The following is a 27256-nucleotide window of genomic DNA, read 5'->3' on the forward strand; positions in this document are numbered from 1 at the left end:
ATAATTTCATAAATTATCTCAAATAAAATAAATAATAATTAAAATAATAAAGATCAAATCTAAAAAAAAAGATGAAGAAATTAAAATAATAATAATTAACATTTCATAAAGTATTTCAAATAAAATAAGTAGCAATCAAAAGAATGAGGATCAAATTTGATAGATAAAAAATTTAAATAAAAAATAATAAGAGAAAAGCAAATAACAATTATAAAAATGAAGATCAAAGTTAATATAAAAATTAAATTTTAAGAAATGAAATTAAAAAATAAATATTCAAAACAAAATATATATAGCAATCAAAAGTTTGAGGATTAAATTTGATATAATCAACAAAAAATGATATTTTTAAATTTTCATAACTTTTGAATGGTGTTTTCTATCCAAATTTTTCAGGAAAACACTTTCCTAAAAACCAAGCTATATTTTCTCTTGACTGAAAAATGTTTTCTATTGACCAATTTTCCTAACAGCAAACAATCACAAGAAAGTTTGGAGAGTGATTTCTCGAAAACCATTTTCCGGAAAACAAATACAGTAAAAAAGAAAAATATTTTCCTGAAAACCAAACCAAATTTTTCTTTAACTGAAAAATATTTTTGTTGACCAGAAAATATTTTTCGTTGACTGGAAAGTGTTTTTCGTTGAACAACTTTTCTAATGATAAACAAATACAGAAAAGTTTAAAAAATAATTTTTCAGAAACTACTAAACAAGTCTAGAATAAATATTCCTTTAGTTATGTTATGTTGTGTATTGCATAAATCACTCTTACTTTCAATGATGCTTTTCTTTCGCAAAACATTTTGTTTATTATGGCTTTTATCATAAATTTAAATGCAAGTTTTAATAAAATAAATTAATGAATAATGAATTGATAATTTTAATGTGAATGTATTAAAAAAATATAACAAGACTATATTGAGAAAGCTACGTAAAATATTTTTAATAAAATCTTTTAAAATAAAATTCTCATAGGAATTTAGAAAAAGTTATATATATATATATATATATATATTCAAAAATGAATTGCTAATATTCTTATGGAAGACGCTGATATTATTTTTAAATAATGATGTAATTAGATAATTATTTAAATATGTTTTAAATAATTAAATAAAAAAAATACTAAAGGAGAAAAAAACTTGAAGGGTTTGCGTGCATGGGTTGGACATGCTTGCCTTACTCTACCTGAAAACCCAGATGTGCCCGATGTTTTTCTCAAGGGATGGACAACACGTCATACCCATCAATTGTTATTTTTTCTTTTCAAATTTGTTGGATGACATGTCACCGCCTAGACAAATAACTCCCCGATCATCATCCTTCCTTTTTAAATCACCAAAGGTGGTTGTAGCGACTGAAAAACTGAGGTTTCAAAGCCATATTCCAACCAATTTTTCACGTAAAAACGCTAAAAAAAAAAAAACATTTCATGGACCACTATGACCATATCTCTAATAATAAAATATATTTTAATCAGTTTAAAAATATAAAATCAAATTAAATAATTTTTTTTATTAGTGAAGATGGAAACCACCTTTTTTAAACTCTATTTTCGAAGACGCATCCATGGATGCTAAAATTAAAGTTATTAGTCAGAATCCTGCCATCCAAAAGCTTTCTTTATATATATATATATACACCTTTTAAGTTCTAGAATTAAAACATAAAATAAATGAACTTTGTGGTCTAACTGAACATTATAAAACCATGAGGAATTCAACTTAAAAAAAAATTAAAATTAAGGGGTAAACTGTAGATTCACGTGTCTTGCAACAATAAACATCGGAAAAGGTTTTTTTTTTGCCAAATATCAATCTCGGGCCTTGTTGTTTTAATCTTGTTTTTTCTAATAATTCAAAATTCTCCCATGCAAAATCAACATAACATTCAATGACAAAACAATCAGAAACACCCATAAAACATGATAAAAGGCTATCGAAAAAGAATGAAAAAATCAAGAATGAAAATACAAAAACTTTTAAGGACCAAATTATAAGAAATCAAAGTTATATAACTGAATCAAATCAAAATAAAAAAACAAATAGACTAGGGATGAAGACTTGAAGAATAAACAACATTAAAAATAAACCATGAAAAATATAGTTAAACTGGTCAGACTTTAAATTTATTCTTTAGATATTATTATTTTAAATCTCATAAATTTTAGGGTCATTAAAGGCTTGTATGGTTGTTAATTTCAGAGCCAATAAAATTAGTCAAAATATACACAAACTGACCCGGACATATATGTTAATAATAATTAAAAAAATAACACTAAAAAATAGAAATAAACAAGCTTTTACATAGTAAGAACTTGTAATCTTATAATTTATTTTAAAATTAAAATTACCTCTAAAATCACTCTAAAATCACCTGGGGAAATCACCCGGGGATAAATACACAAGCTAGAATCATATGAAAAAACACAAAAGAGAAGAAGGGTTTGTTGGTTTAACAAAGCAAAGGGAATAAGCAAAAAGTTTGAGCAATTTTGAAATCTTTTAAATTGAATTTAATTTATCCTTATTTGAAAGTAAAATTCAAATTAAATTAAAATTCAAATAAAATAATTTAATTTTTTATTTAAAATTATTATTTATATTTTTAGATTATTTTGATTTGTTAATATTAAATATAAATTTTTAAAATTAAAAAAATATTTATTATTTTAATATACTTACAAACAAAAAATACTTTAAAAAGTAATTATAATTATATTTTAAAATACTATTTTAAAGAAATCTCATATTTAAAATTTTTTAAGTATTAAGAATTAAATTTTAAATAAAATTTAATTTATAAATGTACAACAAAAATAAAATCTCTCTTATTTACTCTTTCATAAAAAAGTAATATTAAAATTACTTTACTTGTTACTGACAAGCAGACACGGCCACTGATTACGGTACCACCCTGAAGCAGGGATCGCTGAAGAATGAAGCAAAGCATCCTGATCTTGGCGAACGTAAAAAGAAAGGAAGGGAAATCAGCAAGAGAACAGCACAGTAAAACTCGACAGTGGTAGTGTAGATGGTTTTTGGGTCCCTGTTTCTCCCTTTTTTCGTTGTAAAGCTTGTTGTCAAAAGAAAACACCTGAACTGCTTCATCATAAGAAGTATCTTCCAACCATCTAGGTGGTAGCGAAATGGTAAGGACTTGGGATCAAGGGGTTTGCTCCCTTTGTGGTCTCAGGTTCGAGTCCTTGGTTGCTCATATGATGGCCACTGGAGGCTTACATGGTCGTTAACTTCAGGGCCCGTGGGATTAGTTGTGGTGCGCGCAAGCTGGCCCGGACACCCACGTTAATCTAAAAAAAAATTAATAATACGCAATACTACGATCTAAAATTCAAAAATGGCCGCCGTTAATAATCAAGCCCTTTGTGTCAGAAAAGAAAAAACCCATTAATTTTGGCACTCCATTTATCCAAAAGCCAAAGTGAATCAAAACGTAGCCACTTTCAGCTCTCCATTGAACCGTCGAAACTAAATTGTATTGTTATATTGTAACTATGTTGGGCCTAGTCTCTGCAAAAACCACACCCAATGCCACCCCATTGCACAATTTCTTCCCTCAGAACGACAATCACATCCATAAAAACGGAAATAAAACCCCATCTCCGCTTCTAAAGCGAACCCCATCACCCTCCTTCTCCAACCCAAAAATCAAACCTTCCAAAAAGACACTGCAAGAACTACGTATCGATGAGTCGTCTCTTGATAACCCGGATCTGGGCCCCTTTTTATTAAAGCTTGCCACAGACACCATTGCTTCCGGTGATAACCAGAATAAGGCCTTAGATTATGCGACCCGAGCGTCATTATCGTTTGAGATATCCTCTGGTCCGGGTCTGGACCTGGCGATGAGCTTGCAAGTGGAAGCTGCAATCTATTGTAGCCTGGGCCGATTGGAGAACGCAATTCCGGTTTTAGAACGGTCTATTGAGGTTTTGGATCATAAAAGCGGGTCCGATCATGCGATGGCGAAGTTTTCCGGGTTCATGCAGCTCGGTGACGCGTATTCTATGCTAGGCCGGGTGGACCGATCCATATCGTCTTATGAGTCCGGTTTAAAGATCCAGATTGAGACTCTCGGGGATTTGGATCCAAGAGTTGCCGAGCCTTGCAGGTATTTTGGATATGTTTGGTAACATGGTATAAATTATTTTTAAAAAAAATTTAAGTTATTTTTATTAAATTAGTTTTTTATATTTTAAAATTGTTTTGATGTTTTATTTTAAAAATAAAAACTATTATTTTCATAAATTTTTAAATAAAAAATATTTTAAAATGAAACTTGATCAGAAATCTAAAACACTCTTTTTAGCTTTTGGCTTATTTTAGTCTTTTGCCTTGTGGTTTGCAAACGTGCGCTAACCATTCATATAAGTGTACGTTAGTCAGCCAATACTCTAACCAAATGGGTCCCATTTTAAACAAATCCACTTATGAAATGTACCCAACTAATTCAATTAAAATTCTGCCGTGTAGCAAATCAGTGTTTTGAGTAATGGTGAAAGGGGTTTGTCTTTTTTCTTTTATCTTGGTTTGAATCTTGATATATATGATTGTCATCCTCGCGGTGCCTTATATGCCTACTGAGTTTACAGGATATTTAGTAAGCCGTAAGGATTAATTGTGATACATGCAAATTGACCCGAACACCTCATATAAATAAATAAAAAAAATTCTTCCGTGCAATTTCAATTACCTTCTCAATTAAAATAAATTTGTTATTTATAGTAAGTATTAAATATTATTTTTTGTCCCACTTTTCAAAATCTATTTTTAATTTATTAAATAAAAATTCTAAAGAATCTCAATGATTTAAGTTATATATAAAAAAAAATATTTATTTGGTTAAAATTAGATTTTTGATCTGTGCTCTAATATAAATGAAAAAATAACAATAATAAATAAATCAATAAAAAACATAATAAAAAAATTTATTTACACCTATTTAAATATAAAAAAACTTAATGTTAAAAAATAGAATTAAAAAAGTGAGAAAACAACTTAAAAACTTATTTAAATCGAGTTAACTTGTAAACTCTGTAACTATAAATATAAAATTAAAAAAAAATATATAAAAAATTATAAGTCAAATAAAAATATAATAATTTTATAGAAAATAAAATAAAAAGGAAAAACCTAAAACTATTGAATCTCTAATAAATAAAATGTTATGAGATATAAACTGAGAAAAAAAATATAATTAGAAAAAAGGTTGAAAAAAATCTATTCAAATCCATATGGGTCAAGATGCAAAATTTTTGATCTAGTTGTGACATTAGGGTGATTGTTTTTATAAAAAAACTGAATAAAATCATAAAATTCAATTATCGAATAATCTAATGTTGTAAGATAATAAAAAAAGTAATGTGAAACAATATAAGTAAACTCGAGTTAATTTATTAAACTTGCAATTATAGATACAAGATTGTGATAATCTAATAAAAAAAGAAAAAAAATATAAAAATCAATTTGCAATAAATAAAATATTATATGATGAAATTGAGATAAATCAATTTAAAAAAAAAACAAAAAAAATCAACTTTTGAAATTGAGATAAATCAATTTAAAAAAAAATAAAAAAAAAATCAACTTTCGTTAAGTTTTGAAATTAGTAACTCTGGTCATATGTAATTAATCTCATAGAAGATAAATAAAAAAAACAACAAAAAAAAAACTCTAAAAAAAAGAAATAAAAAACAAGAAAACATAAGCTTAAAAAAAGCAAATTTGGACAGTTTTTCTAAACCCGGTCTAATATCTATAATTTACAACTCAAGAAATCATGGACCTAAGTTCAATAAAAAAACTTAACTTCCAATCAATTTAATTTTTAAGGATAAAAAATTATAAAAAAAATACCAATATAAAAAACTTGTCAATATTAAGAAGATAACATTAAAAAGTAAAAAACTTGTCAATATTAAGAAGATAATATTAAAAAGAACGAGGATCAAATTTGATAGAAAAAAATCTAAGAATGATGAAATTATAAATAATGATCCAAAATAAAGTAAATAGTAATAAAAAGAATGAAGATCAAATTTAAAAGACTAAAAAAATATAAAAGATGAAATTAAAAAATATTTGTAATTTAATATATTATTTAAAATTAAAAAAAAGTAGTAAAAAGAACAAAAATTAAATATAAAGAAAAAATAAATTATAAAGGTTGGTATTAAATTCAAACAAGAAAGACAAAAAACATAAAAAAATAGATGTCAACCCCAAACTAGAATTGCACATGTTGCACTTGCCACCTTATTATGAAAGAGGTATCGAAACCTTTTAGATGCTATCGTGAAAAACTATGTTTAATGGTTGGACAATTTTGTTAGCGTTGCCCAAATGGTGTAGGGCCTATCTACTATCTGACCAATGTGAGCCTGTGCCATGATGTTTTTAATTAATATTTAATATATAATTAATTATAATATTATCTTTGATTAATTTTAAAATTAATAATAAAATTAATGTAAAATGATAAAAAAAATATTTGTGAGAGAATTATATTGTTTTTTTCAAGGGTAACAAAGTAATTTAATTATTTTAAAAAAATTGACAAGATCATAGAGTTTATTTTTTTATTTTAGAGGTAAATCAGTAAATTTACTGTGAAAAAAATAAAATCACTAACTTAACTCAACACAAATTGTTAAAGATAACTGTATTATTATAAAAAAATCACCTTGGCCTTATGTCTAATGTAAAGATTTTTTTTTGATTTAGGGGTAATTTTGTAGTTACTTTACCTTTTCCTTCACCTTTATTTATTTTTTTTAATTTTATTTTTTTATTCATACATTTTTTTTAATTATTTAACATAACCATGATTTTTCAATTCAAAGTTAAAACAAGAATTGAAATAATTTAAATTACGAGTAAAGCTATTTCTATTGAAAAATATTATGCTTTTCTTTTTTCATAAGTTTGTTTGTTCATATAAAAATTTATTAGGATTTGAAAAATAATTTTTAACTTTGAAATAAAAAACATCTTGATTATTTTAATATTATTATAAAATCCTTAAATTTTATTTGAAACTGTGTCATGAGGATATTAAACATCATCTTAGCAATTTTATTTAAAATAATTGTTTTTTTTTTTAAAAAAAGTTAAGGGGTTAGGGGTATGCGTCCAGGCGCGCGCAGGTTGGAACTTGGAAGAGTATTTTTTGTTTTAAAAAATTCATCTACGGCATGTCGTCTTCCCGTACTAAAGCTGTTAAAAAAGGGAAGCTGTTTGGGTTTCTAAAAAAATTCAAAATTTTTTTTTGTTAAAAATAATTTGTTTATATATTTTAAATCGTATAATTTCAAAAATAATTTTTAAAAAATAAAAATATATTATTTTTATATATTTTTATATAAAAAATATTTTAAAAAACAACTACAACCAACACCATTTTCATTTAATATCTCTTATAATTATAATTATAAGATGCTTGCTGTGAAGCTTGTTTTAATAGTGAAAATGGCAGGTATTTAGCCGAGGCTTATGTTCAAGCAATGCAGTTTGACGAGGCAGAAAAACTATGCCAAAGGAGCCTTGAAATTCACAGGGTGCATAATGCCCCAGCATCACTTGAAGAGGCAGGTGATCGCCGGCTTATGGCTCTTATTTATGAAGCGAAGGGGGAGTATGAATCTGCTCTTGAGGAACTTGTACTTGCTAGTATGGTGATGACTGCTGCCGGTCAGGAAAATGAAGTAGCTGCTATTGATGTTAGCATTGGCAATATCTATGTGTTCCTATGTCGCTTTGATGAAGCCATTTTTTCATACCAAAAAGCCTTAACAGTCTTTAAATCTACAAGGGGAGATGAATACTCTCCTGTTGCGTCGGTCTATAACCGCTTGGCTGAAGTGTATTATAAAACAGGCAAGCTAAAAGAGTCCAAATCATACTGTGAGAATGCGCTGAGAATATTTTCAAAGCCAGTGACTGGGATTACAACCGAGGAGATTGCTAGTGGTTTGGCTGAAATCTCAGCCATCTATGAAGCTTTAAATGAACATGGGGAGGCATTGAAGCTCTTGTACATGGCCTTGAAGTTACTGAAGGACACACCAGGGCAACGCAGCATGATTGCAGGAATTGAAGCACAAATGGGACTGATGTTTTACAAGGCTGGAAAGTATGGGGAGGCTCGAAGTTCATTTGAAAATGCTGTAGCAAAACTCCGGGCCAGTGGGGATGCTGAATCAGTCTTCTTTGGGATTTTGTTGAACCAGCTGGGACTTGCCAGTGTGCAACTGTACAGGATACATGAGGCAGCTGAATTATTCGAAGAAGCAAGAGAGATTTTAGAGCAGGAATGTGGCTCATGTCACTCGGATACCCTTGGAGTGTATAGCAATCTTGCAGCAACTTATGATGCTTTGGGAAGGTGAGAATTCTTTTGTATTCAGCCCCATGATCTTTCTTACCTCATTACCTGTTATAAACATGCAGCTTCTTGTTGATATGTATTGCAGTCACTTGTTTGGTTTTATCATAATGTGATTTTATCAGAACCAGACAAAACTCTTTATTTTCCTACATACCATGGTAATCATTTTGGGTATGATGGTTTTGACGAATGACATGTATATTCTCTAAAATGGGATAACACTCACTCTTACTATTGATTCACAGAAGGTGTCTACCAGGAATAACAATCGCCATTTTCACATTATCTACTCCAGACGTTCATGTTTTGTCATGAAGTCCTTGTTTTCTGCTTGGAAAAATCTTCAGCCCGCCTATTTGGGACCTATTTATGATTATGATATTTTGCTATGACATGTTTTGTTTTGGACCATCTGCTCCCCCATCTTACGTGCTGGATGATCTTTGAAGCCATAGTGTATTTTCTCAAATATTATGTTGGCATAATGCTTTGCAAAAAGTCCAGCAAGTCCCTGATGCAAGTTTCAGTGGGTTGGCTAATTGGAGAAACCTTTGTGCACTTGTTGGTCACATTTAAGCATCCAATTCAATCGTGGTAAACTTTACAGGGTCGAAGATGCAGCTGTGATATTGGAGTACATACTCAAGTTAAGAGAAGAAAAACTTGGAACAGCAAATCCAGAAGTTGCTGATGAGAAGAAAAGGCTAGCCGTGCTCTTGAAGGAAGCAGGGAGGGCTAGGATCAGGAAAGGCAACTCCCTTGTAAATCTCCTGGATTCCAGCTCCTAGAGGATGGAGGAGGAGGCTTCAAAGAGATGGTCTGGATCTGGTCTTAGAATTTGAGTTGAAATCTCACCCACACTTTTTTCCAAGAGACTCGACTGTTCGTGATATATAAAGATCATGACACAATGTACATATATAAAGGAGTCTTCGTTTTTCTTGGGATTCCTCTAACAATTCATTTCCTTCGTAATTTTCCTACTTGTTTCAATATTTTGTCCTTCTTTAAAAGCCAGCTATAAAATGAAACTGATCTCTGTCGATTCCAGGATATGCATGTCATTCAAAATTAGATTGATCTTTACTCTGTTATGCTGTAGGTGCTCGTTAATTGTCAATAAGCTACTCTGGTATCATCCTTTTCTGTGATGTTGCAATTCATAGCACAAGAGGGTTATGCTTTTCTTTTTGTTCTGTGGTAGCACTAGTGCTCTCCATTCCATTCGGAGTGTAGAAATACAAGTTTAGTTTGCCCCTCGAGCGTTTCTTTCCTCTCCTTGCATCCCTTGCGTCTTTCCATGCAGCAAAACGACCGACAGCCACCTTGCTCTTGCTGTCACTTTCGGTGCCCAAATGGCAATCGACGCTGAGATTCCTCATTATCAGACACTTCGAATATAATTTTGTTCAAATTTCAGGTGGGAGAATTCTATGTTATCTATTCGTGGGCGTCGTTTGTCGAAAATAAAAATAAAGAAAGAAATTCATGAGCAACTGAGTTTCACGAGGCCAAAACTCGAGTGCAATTTTTCTTTTAAATTTTATCAATTACAATCGGTCTTCAAACTATTTTACGGTTTCAATTGAGTCCTGAAGTGCACAATTATATATATTTTAAAATTTATTCTTAATTATTAAAGCAATGTAAAAATATTAAATTAAAATAATTTTTAAAAAATATAATACTGCCACCATATAAAAATCACTAAATTAAAATTAAAATGTGCACGGTATTTGATTGACCTGATACATTTTTATAAGGGTAACATCGTTTTAAATTTATACTTTGAAAAATCAATTATTAAAAGTACTAACTAAAACAGTATAAGGACTCGTTTATGCTTTATAATTCTTCCTTCTCGAAGACAAACGGTTACCAGCGAACCCGCGATTATATACACAGATCCGTCACGTCTGTCTCTCACTAACACTATCCTCGCATCACAGGCGAAACCAAAATGCCCGAAACAAGCACTGCCTCTCCTACTCGAGCCTCAATTAACCCCACCGACCACCTCCCTCTCTCTCTCTTCAGATCCGACATCATTCCACCCGCCCCGACCCGCTCCGCTTCCACCATCGACTGGTTACCTGACTTTTCCGGTTACTCATGGGTTGCATATGGAGCCTCATCTCTATTAGTGATCTCTCACTTACCCTCTCCACTCTCTCCCGAAGAAGCCGCTATCGGTCCCATTCTTCAGCAAGTCTTCGAGCTCTCCGGCGACGATTCTTCCCCTGTCAAATCCGTTTCCTGGTCTCCGGTGACTCCGTCTATTGGTGAGCTTGCGGCCGCGTCAGATAACTGTATCTCCGTGTTCTCGCATGATTCAGCGAGCTCCAAAGGTAAGTTGCGAAGTTAAAATTTGATATTCCGAGTGGTTGCTGAGAAAATGGAGCAAAAGGAATGAAATGAACTGTAATCGGAAGTCTGAATTGTGTGCATTTTGCGCAATGTAGACAGAAAAGTTTAGTTATAATTTGATTAGACTATACTTCCGATCGATATTATTGGAGAACTTGAGATAAATGCTGGCAGATGAATTTTAGAGGTTTAATTAAACTGATTTGTTGTCTTTTCTGAGAGAAAGATGAGAAAAATGATTTGATTGCGTAATTAATATGGTTTTAAATTTTACTAATATCATTGAACTCTGTGATTGCTTTCAGAGTGTGGATTGTGTCTGCAACTTTTAATTATTTGATGTGGTAAATATGAATTAAAATCTTTTTCCCATACCGATGTTGTAAATATGAATTAAAATCTCTTACTCATATTCAGGTTCTTTTTGTTGGAGTCAGAATGCAATGCTTGTACAATCAACAAAGGTTGGAGCAATCACATGGACAGGTTCGGGGGATGGGATAGTTTCCGGTGGAATTGATGTGGTTTTGTGGAGGAGGAGGAACATGTCTTGGGAAATAGCTTGGAAGTTTACAAGAGACCAGCCTCAAAATCTGGTTTCCTCCACTTGGTCAATTGAGGGACCTTCAGCTACTGCAGCTTATCCGAGTAAAGTAGATGTTAAAGGATCTGACCAGACTAGCAATTGTGTGCTAGTATGTTATGGTAATGGAACATCTGAGTATGTGAAAACTGAGTTGCATCACCCTCAGCCTGTCTCAAAGATTCAGTGGAGGCCATCAACAGGACGACAAGCACAGCGAGATAAGAAACATTTGCGTAGACATGTGCTACTAACATGCTGCTTAGATGGAACACTAAGGCTATGGACTGAGGTAGACAATGTTGGAAAGGTAAGAAAGTCAGGCAAGGACAATCATGATCACAAAACAGTGAGAAAGTCCTTTTGCATTGCTGCTGTAATTGAGATAAACCAGGTCTTGAAGGGAACTCTGGGTATGGATGTATTTTTTAGTTGGGCAACAGAAATTGGGGGTATATATAGAATTGGAGAAGGTATTAGCCAGACATTTTCAGTAGAAGGCAATGGGCATGACAGAGTGGGCAGATGTGAGTGGTTAATTGGGTTTGGTCCAGGCAGAGGAATTACTTTTTGGGCCATCCACTGTCTTGATGATATCTCACCCATAAGGTTTCCTCGTGTTACACTATGGAAGACACAGGAACTAGAGGACCTTGAAGCAGGACATCTTCATGGTGCTGGTTTTGCAAATTTCAATGCCTGGTTACTTCTGGATAAGGTTGTTGTCTTGAGGAACTGCTTGTCTGGCCCGCCAAATATATGCAGTTTGATGCATCTTTCACCTTGTAATTTCTTGGTCAGGTCTTTGTTGTATTCCCAAATACCTAGTGATATAGAGGATGCATCTTTTAATAAATCCAAGATAGATAAATACTCATCATGTTCATCTGGTGGTGTTTTAAATGGAGTTCATACAGGAAAAATACTACAGGTTGCAATGCACCCTCATATTTATGAAGTGGAACTGGCTGTTTCTTTGGATTCTGATGGACTGCTTCTATTTTGGATAGTTTCTACCATTTCAAACTGCAGTTTGGGTCCCGCAAAACTGATACCTGGATGGAAACTTTCTGGAAAACTTGCAACTTACGACTCTTGTTCTAAATATACATGCTTGAGGTGGGCACCTTCAACATTGGGTGAAGACCATGTTCTTCTAGTGGGACATGCTGGTGGAATCGATTGCTTTATAGTTAAGATTTCTCAAATTTGCAACGAAGACATAATATGCCACTACATAGGAACTATACCTCTAACTGGTCATGGTCCATTTGAGGATGGTCCCACTAATATCTTTGCAGTTCCCCTACCCTCTTCTTGCAACAAGACATTCAGATACAATAGATTTTTGCTCTTGGCGATATGGTTGAATGGTTTTCAACCAATTTCATGGGAAGTTACTTTACATTCTTTTGACTTATCAGGAAGATGTTGTGACTGTAAGTTTGACGATAAAAATACTCCTGTACTGAATTTTGAAAATACTTATGCTGATAGAAGATATTGTGTTGGTGTCGATCCATGCTCATCACATTTACCAGAGCCATACTGTCACGACCAGATTACAAGTTTTTCTGTTGTGTGCCCAGGAGATTTCATTTCCATGCCAGAAAGCTTAGGTTCCAATAAAGATCTATGCTCTGGTGTTCCTGCATATGTCATGGCAACAGGCTGCTCTGATGGTAGTTTGAAACTTTGGAGAAGTAACACTTCTAAACAGTCAACTCCTCAAATACTGTGGGAGCTTGTGGGTAAGTTTGTTGCACATCAAGGCCCTGTAAGTGCTATATGTTTGACTGCTTGTGGTCGGAAGATTGCAACCATTTCTGCAGGTAGTCATTTAGATGATGCCAGCATTCTTCATGTATGGGAAGCTGTACACGTTATAGGGGCTGGGAGTTTCATATTAGAAGATAGGTTAGCTGTTGGAAGAGATGTCATTTCTTTAAATTGGTTAACATTAGGCAATGGTCAGTTATTTCTTGGGATTTGCATGCATAATGAGTTGCAGGTATATGCACAAAAGCATCATGGTGGACAGACTTTGTTGAGCCCTCAATCTTTGAATGTCATCAGCTGGTCTTGCATTGCAGTTTCTCATACTTTCCCTGCTATCCGTGACTTCCTTTGGGGGCCCAATGCGACAGCTATTATTGTCCATGATAGCTACATTAGTCTACTAAGTCAATGGTTATTTCTTGAAGGTGATAAGCAATGGGGCAAATATCCTCCAAATGTTACAAGGGAAGGTTATAAAGGTGGAAAAGACAAGGAAATCCTTTCTTGCATATTCACAGATGGTGAAATTGATCTCAAAGAACCATTAATTGAAGGTATTAGTAAAGGATACAAATCCCCAGTTCATGAGAAACTTGATGCAAAAAATGATTGCTCTACAAGCAGTTTGTTTGTAGCCATGGCTCAACTCAAACATCAGTCAAATGCTGTGCGAGGGTTTTGGAGTCTGGTAGAACTAGCAGAGAAGTTAACGGGAACTTTAGCTGTTTATCACCCTGAGGCACTTATTATGAACATATATTCAGGTACTTAAGGATTGTGATTTAAATCATCACAATCCATTTTGAATTCTTATAATTCAGAAATTTGAATGAGCCACTGAGGATTGCATGAATTATTCAAATTGCAGTGATGATCACCTTTTTAATTAAATTGTTTTTGGAAAGCTGTGCGAGACTTTAAGCTGGCTTCTTTTACTTCATTTAGGCTGATGACCTGCCACTTAATACAAGTAATCTCTGATGTGTTTAGGAAACTGGAAACGAGCATATGTATCTGTGAGGCATCTTGTTGAATATCTTTCTTCTGATTGTGCTGCTGAGAAGATATATAACTCTGCAGATCATAGCAAAATTGTTCCACAGATCCTTTTGTCAAATTATTTTGAGGGATTTCTCCTGAAAGATTCTGGTTCAACTAATAAGGATTTTCAGTGGAGTGCTGATGTAAGATTGCCAACGTCATCCTCACAGTCTTTTGCCTATAATTTCACCTCTGATTCTTCTAATAATATGTTCGCTGCATCTTCAACGAAATCTGAACTTAGTGCTGTTGCTGAAACTCTAGAGAAGTATGATTTTGGGTCTCTAACCTTTTTAGAGAAGTCAGAAATGCTTGCAATTATAGATCTTCTCAGTGATGTTCAGCACTCTGCTTGTGCCTATGCAAATCTCGATGAACCTGGGCGAAGGTATTTCTGAGTTTTGTTGATTGCCTAGTTTACACAATATTTCCTTTGAGATATATGTATCTAACGATTGTTTATCATGCCCATTTAGTAAAGGTATGGTTGCTCCGCATCTTGGTTTGAATCTTGTCTAGCAAGATTTGTATTAATGTTTGAATATCATGAAGGGATATAGCATAATGGCGGTTGATCCATTAGGGAAGGAAATGCTTTGGAATAATGCATTTGAACTTTTTTATGAACAGTAAGATAGCAATGCTTGGAATGTAAGAGAATAAAAATTTTGGTCAGAAATTTTATATATCTGGCCAGATCAAGATACATGGTTGGTGTGAAATGCTCCTGATAGTGTACTGTTTACTGTACAATTGAAATTACTTGAAATAACATATGGAACCGGATCAGCCAAAAAATAGATGAAGATGGTATGTTCGTGACAGAATAAAATTTCTGAGATTGATCTTTCACTTATGGTGCCTGTTGCATGTTTGTTGCTTTCTAGGTTCTGGGTCTCGTTAAAGTTTCAGCAGTTACATTTTTTTCGAAGCTTTGGCAGATCTCCTTCCATGGAAGAGTTGGTTGGTGACTCTAGGCTGATGAGCTGGGCCTTCCATTCTGACTGTCAAGAAAATTTATTGAGTTCTTTTCTTCCTAATGAACCTTCATGGAAAGAAATGCAAACTCTTGGGGTTGGATTCTGGTTCACCAATGTTGCACAACTGCGTGCAAGGGTAATGCTTTTGGATGTTCTTTCTTTATTCTCTATATTATGAAAGAAGCTTCTCTTGCCTTTCAACTGTAACTCTGTAAGAGAGTTCTGCCCCATAATTTGATGCAACATAATTTGGGCCATAGTATTGGTTATACCAATTGGCATTAGTTGTGCTTGAGCATGTGTGCCATTGAGATTTCATGTCAATTAGCGAAACTGTTAGCAGTTGAGTAACAAGTAGCTGAAACACCAGAAATGCTGACTTTTTACCAAGGGATGGACCAGCTTCCTGACATGGGGAATGGTAGTTTCTATGAAGGCCATCCAGACCAAGATTTGCAAGGTGTACGATTGACTTTGATGCAACTTTGAAATCAGTCTTCTTGCAATAGGATTTCTAATTCAGAAAGCATTTGCAGTAGATCTATTTGCACTGTTGGTGATTAATTCACTGTGGTTGATGTTTTTTCTTTCATGCAATTTGTCAATCAGTGTAGCAACTGCTGTTTTGTCAGGGATTTCATGTGTTGATGAGCTACATATTCTTCAAAAGTACATTTGAGGACTATGCTGATGAACAGATATTGTTGCATTGATGATTGTATTGATAGTGAATAATCAACAACTCCTAATACATTTTGATCATTGTATTCAAACTGAATTTTTTCCAGCTCTGTTATGTGGTTTTCTAATAATTACATTATTAAATTAGTCTTTCCAACCTCATTTCTGGCTATGTGCTCATGTCTATGTCTGCACACTATTAAATTAGTCTTTCCAACCTCATTTCTAATAATTCTTTTTGTATACGTTTCTTGTTACCGATTCTGGTTATTTTACTGCAGATGGAGAAATTAGCAAGATCACAATATCTGAGAAAGAAAGATCCCAAAGATTCTGCCCTTTTGTACATTGTGTTGAATAGACTTCCAGTATTGTCTGGTCTTTTTAAAATAAGCAAAGATGAAAAGGATAAACCCTTGGTTGCATTTCTCTCTCGCAATTTTCAGGTATGTGCCAAGTCATGGATTCCTCAATTTGTGACTTAGTTGCTGAGATAGTTCAGAAGAGATTGTGAGGCCAGAGGTTCTCTCCTGTTCAACAAAAAGAAAAAAAAAAGATTGTGAAAAGCCGGAGAAAATATCTCAAAGAGGCTCTCATTTATGCCTCTAGCATGCAACATCTTCTTTCTTGCCATTGCTTGACCATTTAGATGGACATTCAGTTACATTTCCCCAATAAACATGTTGTATAGATGCATAATTACTCCACATAAATGCTCATATATATTCTGTCAGCTAAAGTTTTTATTCTTTTTGTTTAGGAAGTTTCATGTTTTTACTCTCTTTTTTTTTTTAGTTGCCATAAACTTGTATTACTGGAATGCAACATGCCTGCATGAAAAGAGGGGAAATAATATGAGCTGTCTTTTTATGCCCTTTTATCATTGTTACAGGAGGAAAAAAATAAAGCAGCTGCTTTGAAAAATGCGTATGTCTTAATGGGAAGACATCAGCTGGAGTTGGCCATTGCTTTCTTTCTGCTAGGAGGTGACACTTATTCCGCTATCACCATATGTGCAAAGAATTTTGGAGATGAACAGCTTGCCTTGGTAATATGTCGGCTTATTGAGGGTCGTGGTGGACCATTGGAACATCATTTAATTACAAAGTTTATACTTCCATCTGCAAGTGAGAGAGGCGACTACTGGCTTACAAGCCTGCTAGAGGTCTCTGGATTGTGAATACCATACTTATCTTTTCCTCCTTTTTTTGGCCTCTTTAGACTTTAGAGACTTCTATACAGCTGCAAGCATGGCATGTCCCCAGTTTTTTGATTTTGTAATTTGTTTGCAGTGGGAATTGGGCAATTATTCTCAGTCTTTTCTGAGCATGCTTGGTCTCCAAGCAAGTTCCATGACTGACAAGTCTGCTCTTTCGTCAAATAATGCTGCTTTCATGGATCCCCATATTGGTCTACACTGTCTTTCGCTAGCATCCAAAAATAGCATGAGGAATGCTGTTGGAGAGCAAAATGCTGCAATTCTTCGTAGGTGGGCTGCGATTATGGCAGCTACTGCCTTCAACAGATGTGGACTTCCTGTAAGTTCACTGTTATGCCATATTTTATAGACTGCCGAGTCTTCATGTATAAATATTTGATTTTTCTATAACTGCTAGTGTGTTTTGCCATTTTACTTTCAATGTAGGGCCCCTCCTATCACTTCCCATGCAGGCATGAGAAAGTATTTTACTTGATGAATTCATGGTTTCTATTTTACCAGTTGTGTGAGTCTTTGGGATGCTGGGGCTTAGAATCATATTTTTTGCAATTACTTCTTATTTTTTATAGTTGATAATAATTTAATTATGTCTGAGGTCCTATGTGAATTTCATAGTCTTAAGATATGTGAATTTCATAGTCTTAAGATTGTTCTCTTTTGGTTCGTTGTACTAGGATATCAAATTCTAGTAGGACAAAAAGTCTATAGTCGCTACTAATGCCTATTTGATCTTGGCTCTGTATCTGAAGGCAGGTGTCATTCTCTTCTATTTATCTTTTCATCTCTCCACAAATTCTTGCTCACAAACGTATTTTTCTTTCTACTTTTTTTTCTCTCTCCCATTTTGCAAGAACTGCTATTTCTGTTCATAGAGCCCATGCAAGCATGCTAGTTCCATTCTTTTCTTGTTATTCAACTTGAATTCTTACCCCTTTACCTAACTGCTGCAAAACCCACCAAATTATTTTCTCAGTCCTACCTGTTGATTATCAAATCCAGCCATTGATAATTTGTTGCTGCCAGGAAATTTTAGCAACCATGCTGTATTCTCATATTTGCAGCTATAATATGTTTTTACCCTTTAACCTCACTTATTCAAGTGTCCATTGAATATACAAATGCTAGAGCCGTTCTTCTTAAGCTCTAAACCTTTAAGTCATCCACTTTGCAAATCCCAGCTAAAGGAAAACAAAAGGTTGTTAAAGGTGGAGTCACAATAAAAGCTTGATGGTAGAAGCAACTTTTTAATTTTAAATTAAGGATGCTTTTGTCATTCAATAGTTTTAACCCCTCCAAACCTTAGACATTGAAGGTTAAGAGTTTTTATGATCTAAAGGGTGCGAAACCCCCAAAACTCTACCCTTCCCTCTATTAGAAGTGGGAGCCAAACAAGGGTTGGGAGTTTTAACCCCACCTTTTCATTCCCTCAAAACATAGTGTAGAGATGCACCAAACAAGCATTAGCTTTTTGCAAGGGAATTTAGAACTAGGAAGTCCATTTAGACTGTCCTAAGCTACTCTACATTATTTGAAGTTGGTACAAGTTTAACAACATCAACCTACAGTCTGAACAATTTAGTACTTTGTTTTAGCTTGTTGCATGCATCCGTGTAGTGATGTGTTTGATTGATTTTACAATTTTTATTCCTGATTGTGATTGAAGCTTTGGAGAGCCTTTTGCCTGTTACATGATGTTTTTGCATGTACTTAAATATTCTTTTGTTTGTCATGATTATTATTATTTGTGTGTGTGTGCACTTGTGAATTTATTTTCTTGTATTTCTAATGATAATTTGATGAATATCATTTAATATCAGCTTGAAGCTTTGGAGTGCCTTCAATCTTCTATGAACATTCTTGGTGGTATTGATCCAGGAAGCGTATCAGATGTTGATCAGTCTCAAATTTTACATGGCATTTTGAATCCATTTACTAGTGAATCCTGTAACTGGCTGTCAGGTGATGTGGCTTTATGTCTGCAGTCCCATGGTAAATTAGATTTGGCTCTTCAGTATTTTTCAAAATTGATGAGTGAGCATCCTAGTTGGCTTCACACTATAGTAGGATCCATTCAACCTGGTACATCCTCCAAGGATTGTGAAATTCACCAACATGAGAAATTATTAGAAGAATTTCGAGAAAAATTCTATACTGGACTTTTAATGGTTGAGCAGAAGTTTTTGGTGGTTCCTTCCTGCGTGATCAAAATGGTATGTAGTTTGCAGTTCTAATACTCATACCTTATCATCAAGTCATTTGATTTATTCTCCCCTTGCCTTTTCTGTCCCATGGTGATTAATTTTGTTTTAACTCTGCTTTACAGATTTTAGTTTGGTCATGCAGTAATGGATTACCATTTATTGGGCATGATCTCATAGTTAACTACGCTTCTCGAAACCATATAGAAGATAAGAGCGATGGTGTTGAAAGTTTCATCTTATATCCACTTCTGCATAAGCCTTGTTTGAAATTTATGGAAGATGCTTCCCTGTTACTTTCAAGATTTATTACTTCATGCAGCATAACATGCTTTCAACCTAAACCGTTTTATATTGAAGGAACTATGTCTGTCAAAGTTAAATCCATCTGGTCAGATGTGCATGGGTTTTATTTTCAGGGTATCATGCAGACATTGTGGAGTTTAAGAGCTGCTATGAGGATTTTTTCCAGCTCAGAAGATGTCTCAAGATCCCTTGTTATTCTTGATTTATTTGAGTATTATATATATTTTGCATCTGCATGGCTTCAGCGAAAATCAAAAGGTCTATTGTTGATGGTACAACCCCTCTTGATAACTTTGACTAGTGGGCGCACTCCTTATGAAGTTGATATTGGGAATCTCAAGAGCATTCTCCACCACATTGCAGAGTTGCCGTTCAGTTTGTCAATTGATGATGCAGGATCAGGTCATGAGGTTGTTAAATGTTCATCACATGAACAAGGTGGACAAACAGTGCTCTCATTTTCAGAAGAGGAAAAATGGCACGTCGTAGGGGCTTGTTTGTGGATGCACATGTCTAGATTCATGAAACACCAATTGCATTTGCTGTCCATTAAGCTTGAAGATGGTTGCTTTTCTGGGGTTTCACATGACAATGTTTCTTCCTTGGCATCTAGTATGACAATTTTTGGATCTGATAGCATCAGCAGAAAGGAAGAAATTGGGTTTTGCCCATTGATATTGGCTAAGTTGCTAACGACCACGCTTGTACATGTTTCATCTTATCATTTAAAACTACTTGGGTTATTCCTGCAGCAGGAAGTAGAGAATAGATTACAAATACCAACTCTAGCATGGATGAAAGAATCCAGTCTTTCTCAAGCCAAAGCTCTCTATCAGGATGTCAGTGCTGACATGATGAATAGCAAAGATGAATTATCATCTTTTGATGTATTGTGGGATGCCTGTGCTGACCCTCGCATGGTATCTGAAGGTTTTGTGCAAGAAGAAATAAATTTATCGCTGTTTTTCAATCATAAATCATATGAAGGATGGAGTGATGAATACATGAGCATCACTGGAGAGCTTGAAATTGAGGATACTTATGAACATGAATTAAAACTTGGCAATCGCCCTTCTGGCGATGAAATTGGATCGCCTTCTACTGGTCTGTTCAGGAATGGCCGTGCTTTTTTAAGTTCCTGGCAGAAGGATGCAGTTATGACGAAGGAAGTGTCTCATTTTCAAAATGCTAAAGTAGTTCATAAGAGAGATGGAGAGCTTTTGGAGGTAATTTTTATTACATCTTTTATCCTAACCATAATCCAAGGCTCTGGCATTAATTCAGTGCCAATAGTCAGTTAGTTTGAAAAGTGAAATATCTCTGGAGTTTCCATTATGTTTGATGGTTATCTATTCAATTCTGCACAGGCACTGTGTATCAACTCTGTTGATGAAAGGCAAGCTGCTCTGGCCAGCAACCGTAAGGTTAGTTTTTGCACACATATTACTTCTTTTGTTCTGAAGGATTAAATTTGATGGGTGTCCCCACCCCCTGGAAGAGAGTTTTAATATCAAAGAGGTATCTGAGGTTGTTTGACCACTATACTGATGCATGGTCACGTTTAGTCCCATCCCATGCACATGTCAAGCTATTATCAAGGGGAATCACAATGGGTGGTCTCTAACATCTGTCATCTTCTGTGCCTGAAGGTTCTTAGAATAGCAACTAGGACTTCGAGATCAGTTTACATCCTCTAGTTTTGGCCATCAAGGACATTGCAAGTATGCAAAGGATATATTTGCATTGGATTTACACTGTCAAATGGTTGCATTAATTTTGCATTGGATGACATTGTGATTACAAGATTTGATAATTTAGTTTGACTATTGAAGGATGTGTATGGTTATATGTCGCTTTGATGTCTAATTAAGACCAAAATTGTATGAACATGATATGTGTTATCTTAACCTCTCATGATACAGATGCCTCTCTTTAGGTTTTTTATCTTCCTTTTTTCACCCAACTGACTTCCTCATTTTTTAGTCTCTATTTAGTTAGTAAATACTTACTGAAATAATCATCTGATACAGAATATGAGTGTCTATTGCTGAAATTCTCATGACAGTGTTGAAGATTCATGTGGAATATTGAAGAATCAGAAGTGAACTTTAAAAAAGATGTATGACAGTCGCTAATTTTGTTTTGTTCCAAAAAAATACAAAAACTAATTCTTCCAGGGAAAAAAATTGTCAAGTAGGTTCTTTCCATGAGCTTGATATAAGCAGCAATAAAGTGGAAAAGAAAATTTTATTGGGATCGCTGTCACAGTGCGTGTTGGAAGTTTCTTCTCTCCTTTTCCTTTTTTGTTTGTTTCGTTCTTTTACATATTTATGTCTTCAATATACAGTCAATATCTAATGTTGAATTGTAACTATTTCAGGGAATAGTTTTTTTTTCTTGGGAAGATTGGATACCTTTTGGAGATCAATCAGAGTACATTTGGTCAGATGCTGATTGGCCACCAAATGGCTGGGCAGGTGCTGAATCAACCCCAATTCCTACATGCGTCTCTCCTGGTGTTGGTCTTGGGAGCAAGAAAGGGGGACACCTTGGGTTGGGTGGGGCAACTATTGGTGTGGGTGCTTTAGCAAGACAAAGGAGAAATTTGACAGGCAATGGAGCATTTGGTGTTCCAGGTTATGCTGGTATTGGTGCCTCAGGCTTGGGTTGGGAGGTTCAAGAGAATTTTGAGGAGTTTGTTGATCCACTAGCTACCGTGGAAAATACAAGTACAAGAGCTTTCTCCAGTCACCCCTCAAGGCCTTTCTTTTTGGCTGGTTCCAGCAATACACATATTTACCTATGGGAGGTATGGAAATATGATCAAGAAATATGGATGTTACTTCTATCATGCCCCCCTGACAAAAGCCAAGTTATGAAGAAAAGAACACAAGCAGAATCTTTCTGAAACAATTTTTTTTAATTAATTAATTATAATATTAATAGCCTGTCTGGCATGGCTAATGATGGTGCTAAAAGGCACAAAACCAAATAGAAAACAGGAACACAATTGCTAATTAACAGTTGAAGACCTTGAACAACTAGGGTTAGTCATTAAATGGGTGAACCAACCATGATCGGAAATAGAAGTATGGAACAAGATTTCTAATAAGCTGCTGACTACTGAATAATAGAATTCCTACAAACTGCTGGATATCTTTAATAATCAATTGTTGATAAATCCTATGTTATCCATGCATGTAACACTTCTAATGACAATTGCATCTGTTGCACTGTTCTTTCCCTTTCAGGAATTTTCCTTTTGAATAGATCTTGCAAACAAAAAAACCATATGGAAAAATCTTACAAATAGAGATAGCATTTAATGCAATGATGTCACTATATGAAATCATACCACTTATGGCTAATAATAGCACCATAAATCACATCCAGCTTCATTTTATAAGATTTTTCTACACAATTTATTTTCATGTAAAGCTTTTTCCTCTTTTTGTTTCTACTTTCTTCAAATGTCTGTCTTTTGTAAATTATGCAGGTAGCATTTGTTTCCACCACATAGTATTATTACAGGGATTTTTGTGTTTTTTCTTGGCTTGCACTGATAAATGGTATTGTTGATATCAGCTATGCATCAAATACAATCAAAGACTAGGAAAAAAATTGAAAGGGGATAAGACTTGCTATTGTCTCATGAGGCATTTCTGATCTTCTTGCTTATATTGTTAAGTTTCTTGCAAATTATGGACAAGTCTTTTTTTTTTAAAAAAAAAAGGGACTGATGATACAATTGAAATAAAAATCATATGGCAGAGCTGTTGTCTCTTATTTTCCCTAACTGCCACTTTTGTTTTTAAATGATCACTTAATTATACATCATGCACTACTTAAAGCACCAGATCAGTGCTGAGGAGAAAGTCACAAAAGGCTCTTCAAATGGAGTCATTGAAGATTTGATGTTTTTTTCCCACTCAGAGAAGCTGTTGTTGAATTTTTTTTGTCTTACATGCTGTCACTGTATGGTACACATTGATAATGTGCAACACAATACTTTGCAGTTCGGTAAGGAAAAAGCTACTGCGACTTATGGGGTGCTCCCTGCTGCAAATGTTCCCCCACCATATGCTCTTGCATCAATATCAGCTGTGCAGTTTGATCACTACGGACATAGATTTGCTACTGCTGCATTAGATGGAACTGTCTGCACATGGCAGCTGGAGGTTGGAGGAAGGAGCAACATCCATCCAACAGAATCGTGTCTCTGCTTGAATGGCCATGCATCGTATGTATACCATTCTTCCTACTTTGCAAGGCTACACTGATCCCTTACTGGGTTTCTGGGAACTGTTGAAGTAGTCCAAGGAACAGATTCCAAATGTACTTGGTCAAAAAGATCCCTTAATTCTCCAAAACAATGAAAGAAACTTCTCTAACTCTTGCAGGAAGTTTCCTCTTATGGGAATGTCCTTTTTTTTTATTGCTTCTGTAGCAGTATAGGAAGACCGAAGAATGCCCACTAAGTGTTAACCTTTTAACCAGTGCTTGTTTCCAGTGCATCTGTGGTTGTTTAAGATACTCGACCAATTTACATGATGAATCTTCTTTGATGCTAAAGAAGTTCTACCTATGTTTCAACATGGTTATTAATATAATATTACCTTTGCAGGGATGTCACATACATTACTTCCAGTGGATCAGTTATTGCTGCAACTGGATATAGCTCTAACGGTGCTAATGTGGTTATCTGGGATACATTGGCTCCACCAACAACCTCACGAGCTTCCATTGTTTGTCATGAAGGTTTTCTTATTCTAATTTTGTAACCGCTTAATGTTGATTGTATGCATGATTTTACCATGTCTTCTACATTCCATTGCATGATCATAGACAAAATAAGCAGCAGACCACTGTAAGTTAAGGTGGCTGGCCAATTACTTATTCTCACACTTGAGATACTTTGCCAGTGCTGACTTAACCAATTGGTAAGATTGAGAAGGATTGCATGGTTTACAATGACCAAAGAATCCAAGTTGAAATTTAGTTTTCTGGTTCCCAAAAGAAATATTACTGATGAAACGCAGAACATACTCATTTTATCATCTCATGCACTGTGCATTTAGTTACCAGATATTCTTTCATCCACACTGGAAATTTAGTTTTCTGGTTCCCAAAAGAAATATTACTGATGAAACGCAGAACATACTCATTTTATCATCTCATGCACTGTGCATTTAGTTACCAGATATTCTTTCATCCACACTGGTACCAACCCTGTGTGTGCATGACTTTGTGAAGGTGGTGCCCGCTCCATTTCTGTGTTTGATAATGACATAGGAAGTGGTTCTATTTCTCCTCTTATCGTAACTGGTGGTAAAAGTGGTGATGTTGGACTTCATGACTTCCGGTACATAGCAACTGGAAGGACCAAAAGGCACAACATGAACAGCAATCTCCCTTCTAATATTGACATGCAGACAGGAGTCGGTTGCCAATTGGGAGGGCAGCATCCAAATGGGATGCTCTGGTACATGCCAAAGGCTCATTTAGGTATGGAAGCTTCTTTTTAATGAACAATAAGCTTACATATGGACTTTTGGTTTTTGAATCTAACTTTAAGTGTATAATCTGAGTGAAGGAAGTGTCACCAAAATATCCACAATCCCTCATACCAGTTTGTTTTTGACTGGAAGCAAGGATGGAGACATTAAACTTTGGGACGCCAAAGCAGCCAAGTTGGTTTGCCATTGGCCAAAATTGCATGAAAGACGCACCTTTTTGCAACCAAGCTCACGGGGTTTTGGTGGAGTTGTCAGGGTAACTAGCTGTGATTGACCTTTGTATCAGAGGATTAGGTTTTGTTTAAAAGTATAATTTACTCTGTCAGTGTGCTTCTGCTAAAGAGATCCATATCTGGATTTTGCAGGCTGCAGTGACAGATATACAAGTTGTTTCTCATGGTTTTCTTTCCTGTGGTGGAGATGGCATTGTAAATTTTGTTCAGCTCAAAGATAAGCAATGTAGGAGAGGATGAGTTACTGATTAGGAGCTGTTCTTGGCAAGATAAGAAATCCAGAGAACTTTGAAATTCATGGAACTGATTCTTGGTGGAAGTTTGGTGTTGTTTCCCACCAGACTGCTATATGTTCATCCAACGTAAACACACACAAGGTAATTTCCGTTGGAGAACAACGTTCCTGTCAATTAATCCTTGATGAACAATTGTTGTCGGTCTCATTAAAGTCAGTCTGGACTAACAGAATAGAAATGAAGCCCAGAAAGCTAACTTGAAGCTACTCAACTCATTACAAAGTCCAGAAAGTCAGAAAGGTATCAATGAAACCAATCAGATTGGCCACTGGTATTGATGTTTGGATTGGTATCAATGGATTTTCACTGGCGTTGACCAATGCTCTTGTAAGTTTTTCTCTAAACCCTGCTGGGACGCCGTTTCTGAAATATCCAAGTTATAGTGAGTGTTTGGGGTATCGTGGTATGACATTTTGATATCAACTTTATGCATGTGTAAAATGTGTGTATCTATGAGAAGGGAACAAATTTGTACATTCAGAGCTTCCTGTTGAATTTGTGGAAGCATAGTTGCTTCGTAGTTTCTTCTTCTTCTTCTTCTTCTTCTTTTTTTTATTGTTTCTGATACAAATACAATGTATTCTTGACATTGCAAGTAATGAAAGCCCTTCCTGACAATTAGTCAACCGACATTTTCAGTCATGTCAGGATTTCATTTTTCATGTGTTTTCTGGTCCAAAATATGCATGTAATTTTGTTTTTTTAAGGTTGTTAGGACAGGTTCCAATTAATCGAAAGAGAGAGACATGGATGTTATGTTGGAATTGATTTATAAAGCATATGTGAGGTCTATTTATATTTGGAGTTACTGTTTTTGTAATTTAACATGTGTATTTTAACAATGAGATATTAGCGTGCTTTAAAAAGTGAATGAAAAATTATCCTGAGAATAACAAAAGTTTTAAATTCAAAATTGCTTTATGATTGAACAATAGCATGTGTGCTCATGAGTCTTGGTTTAAGTTCAAATAATAATAAAATATTTGTTATTTAATCCTTGTTTTATCCGTTATTTATTTTAGAAAAAGAATAAATATTATTATGAATAATTTATGAATCATGAATATTCATTAATTTTTTCATGAAGCATGCATAATTCATGAACTAGGAGTATTAATATTTTGATTTTCAAGTCTTATAAATAGGTGTTTTGGATAAGTGAAATAGAATCTAATATTTTTTCTTGAGTTATTCTCTTTTTATTGTTGGTGTTTATAAATATTTGTTTTTCATTTTTTTTCCCTTATATTTTAGAGTGTAAGTTCAGTTTTTATAGAGAAATATTGAGTATAATTTTTTTGAATTCTAGACTTTGTTTAGGAATATACCTGGAAGCTTAAGAGACCTATGATAGTAAGTTCTTTTGCATCAAATGAAGAACAATGACAAATTAAAGATAAAGAATTGATAATCCATAATAACAAAACTTGATCAAGTTTAAGGTACTTTAATAATCAAATATCTATTTTATTTTTAGTTTAAATATATATTTTATTTACTAGTTTTCTTATTAGAACTTCAATTTAAAATTAATTGCAAGTTTGAATATATACTTGAATGCATGCTAGGTTTTTATTAAATTTTTCATGATATATATATTTGCATGTTTATAATTTAAACTTGAATGTTATCTAATTTTATCTTGTAC

General features: G+C 34.2%; 1 protein-coding gene and 1 pseudogene across 3 annotated transcripts; both read left to right on the forward strand.

Annotated features, from left to right (window-relative positions):
• Positions 1 to 3369: 3369 nt before the first annotated feature.
• LOC105124741 (nephrocystin-3-like) lies at positions 3370 to 9483 on the forward strand (annotated as a pseudogene).
• Positions 9484 to 10265: 782 nt separating this feature from the next.
• Positions 10266 to 26250, forward strand: LOC105124742 (transducin family protein / WD-40 repeat family protein). Of its 3 annotated transcripts, XR_842107.1 has the most exons (17): positions 10266 to 10757; positions 11194 to 13902; positions 14129 to 14567; positions 15067 to 15295; positions 16122 to 16286; positions 16733 to 17005; positions 17133 to 17378; positions 18877 to 19269; positions 19383 to 20789; positions 20931 to 20987; positions 21944 to 22372; positions 23580 to 23803; positions 24188 to 24321; positions 24817 to 25068; positions 25157 to 25335; positions 25445 to 25689; positions 25779 to 26250. XR_842107.1 is itself a non-coding variant. In XM_011024854.1 (16 exons), the coding sequence occupies exons 1-16, from the start codon at positions 10370 to 10372 to the stop codon at positions 25550 to 25552; spliced, it is 7632 nt and encodes a 2543-aa protein (XP_011023156.1). In that variant the 5' UTR covers positions 10266 to 10369; the 3' UTR covers positions 25553 to 26250. The 3 variants fall into 3 exon arrangements, 2 of the variants coding, with proteins under 2 accessions (XP_011023156.1, XP_011023157.1); XM_011024854.1 differs by having other exon boundaries at positions 25445 to 26250; XM_011024855.1 differs by having other exon boundaries at positions 10653 to 10757; positions 11214 to 13902; positions 25445 to 26250.
• The last annotated feature ends 1006 nt before the right edge of the window (positions 26251 to 27256 follow it).

This window comes from Populus euphratica, unplaced genomic scaffold, assembly GCF_000495115.2.
Source record: "Populus euphratica unplaced genomic scaffold, PopEup_1.0 scaffold32.1, whole genome shotgun sequence".
Taxonomy (NCBI): domain Eukaryota; kingdom Viridiplantae; phylum Streptophyta; class Magnoliopsida; order Malpighiales; family Salicaceae; genus Populus; species Populus euphratica.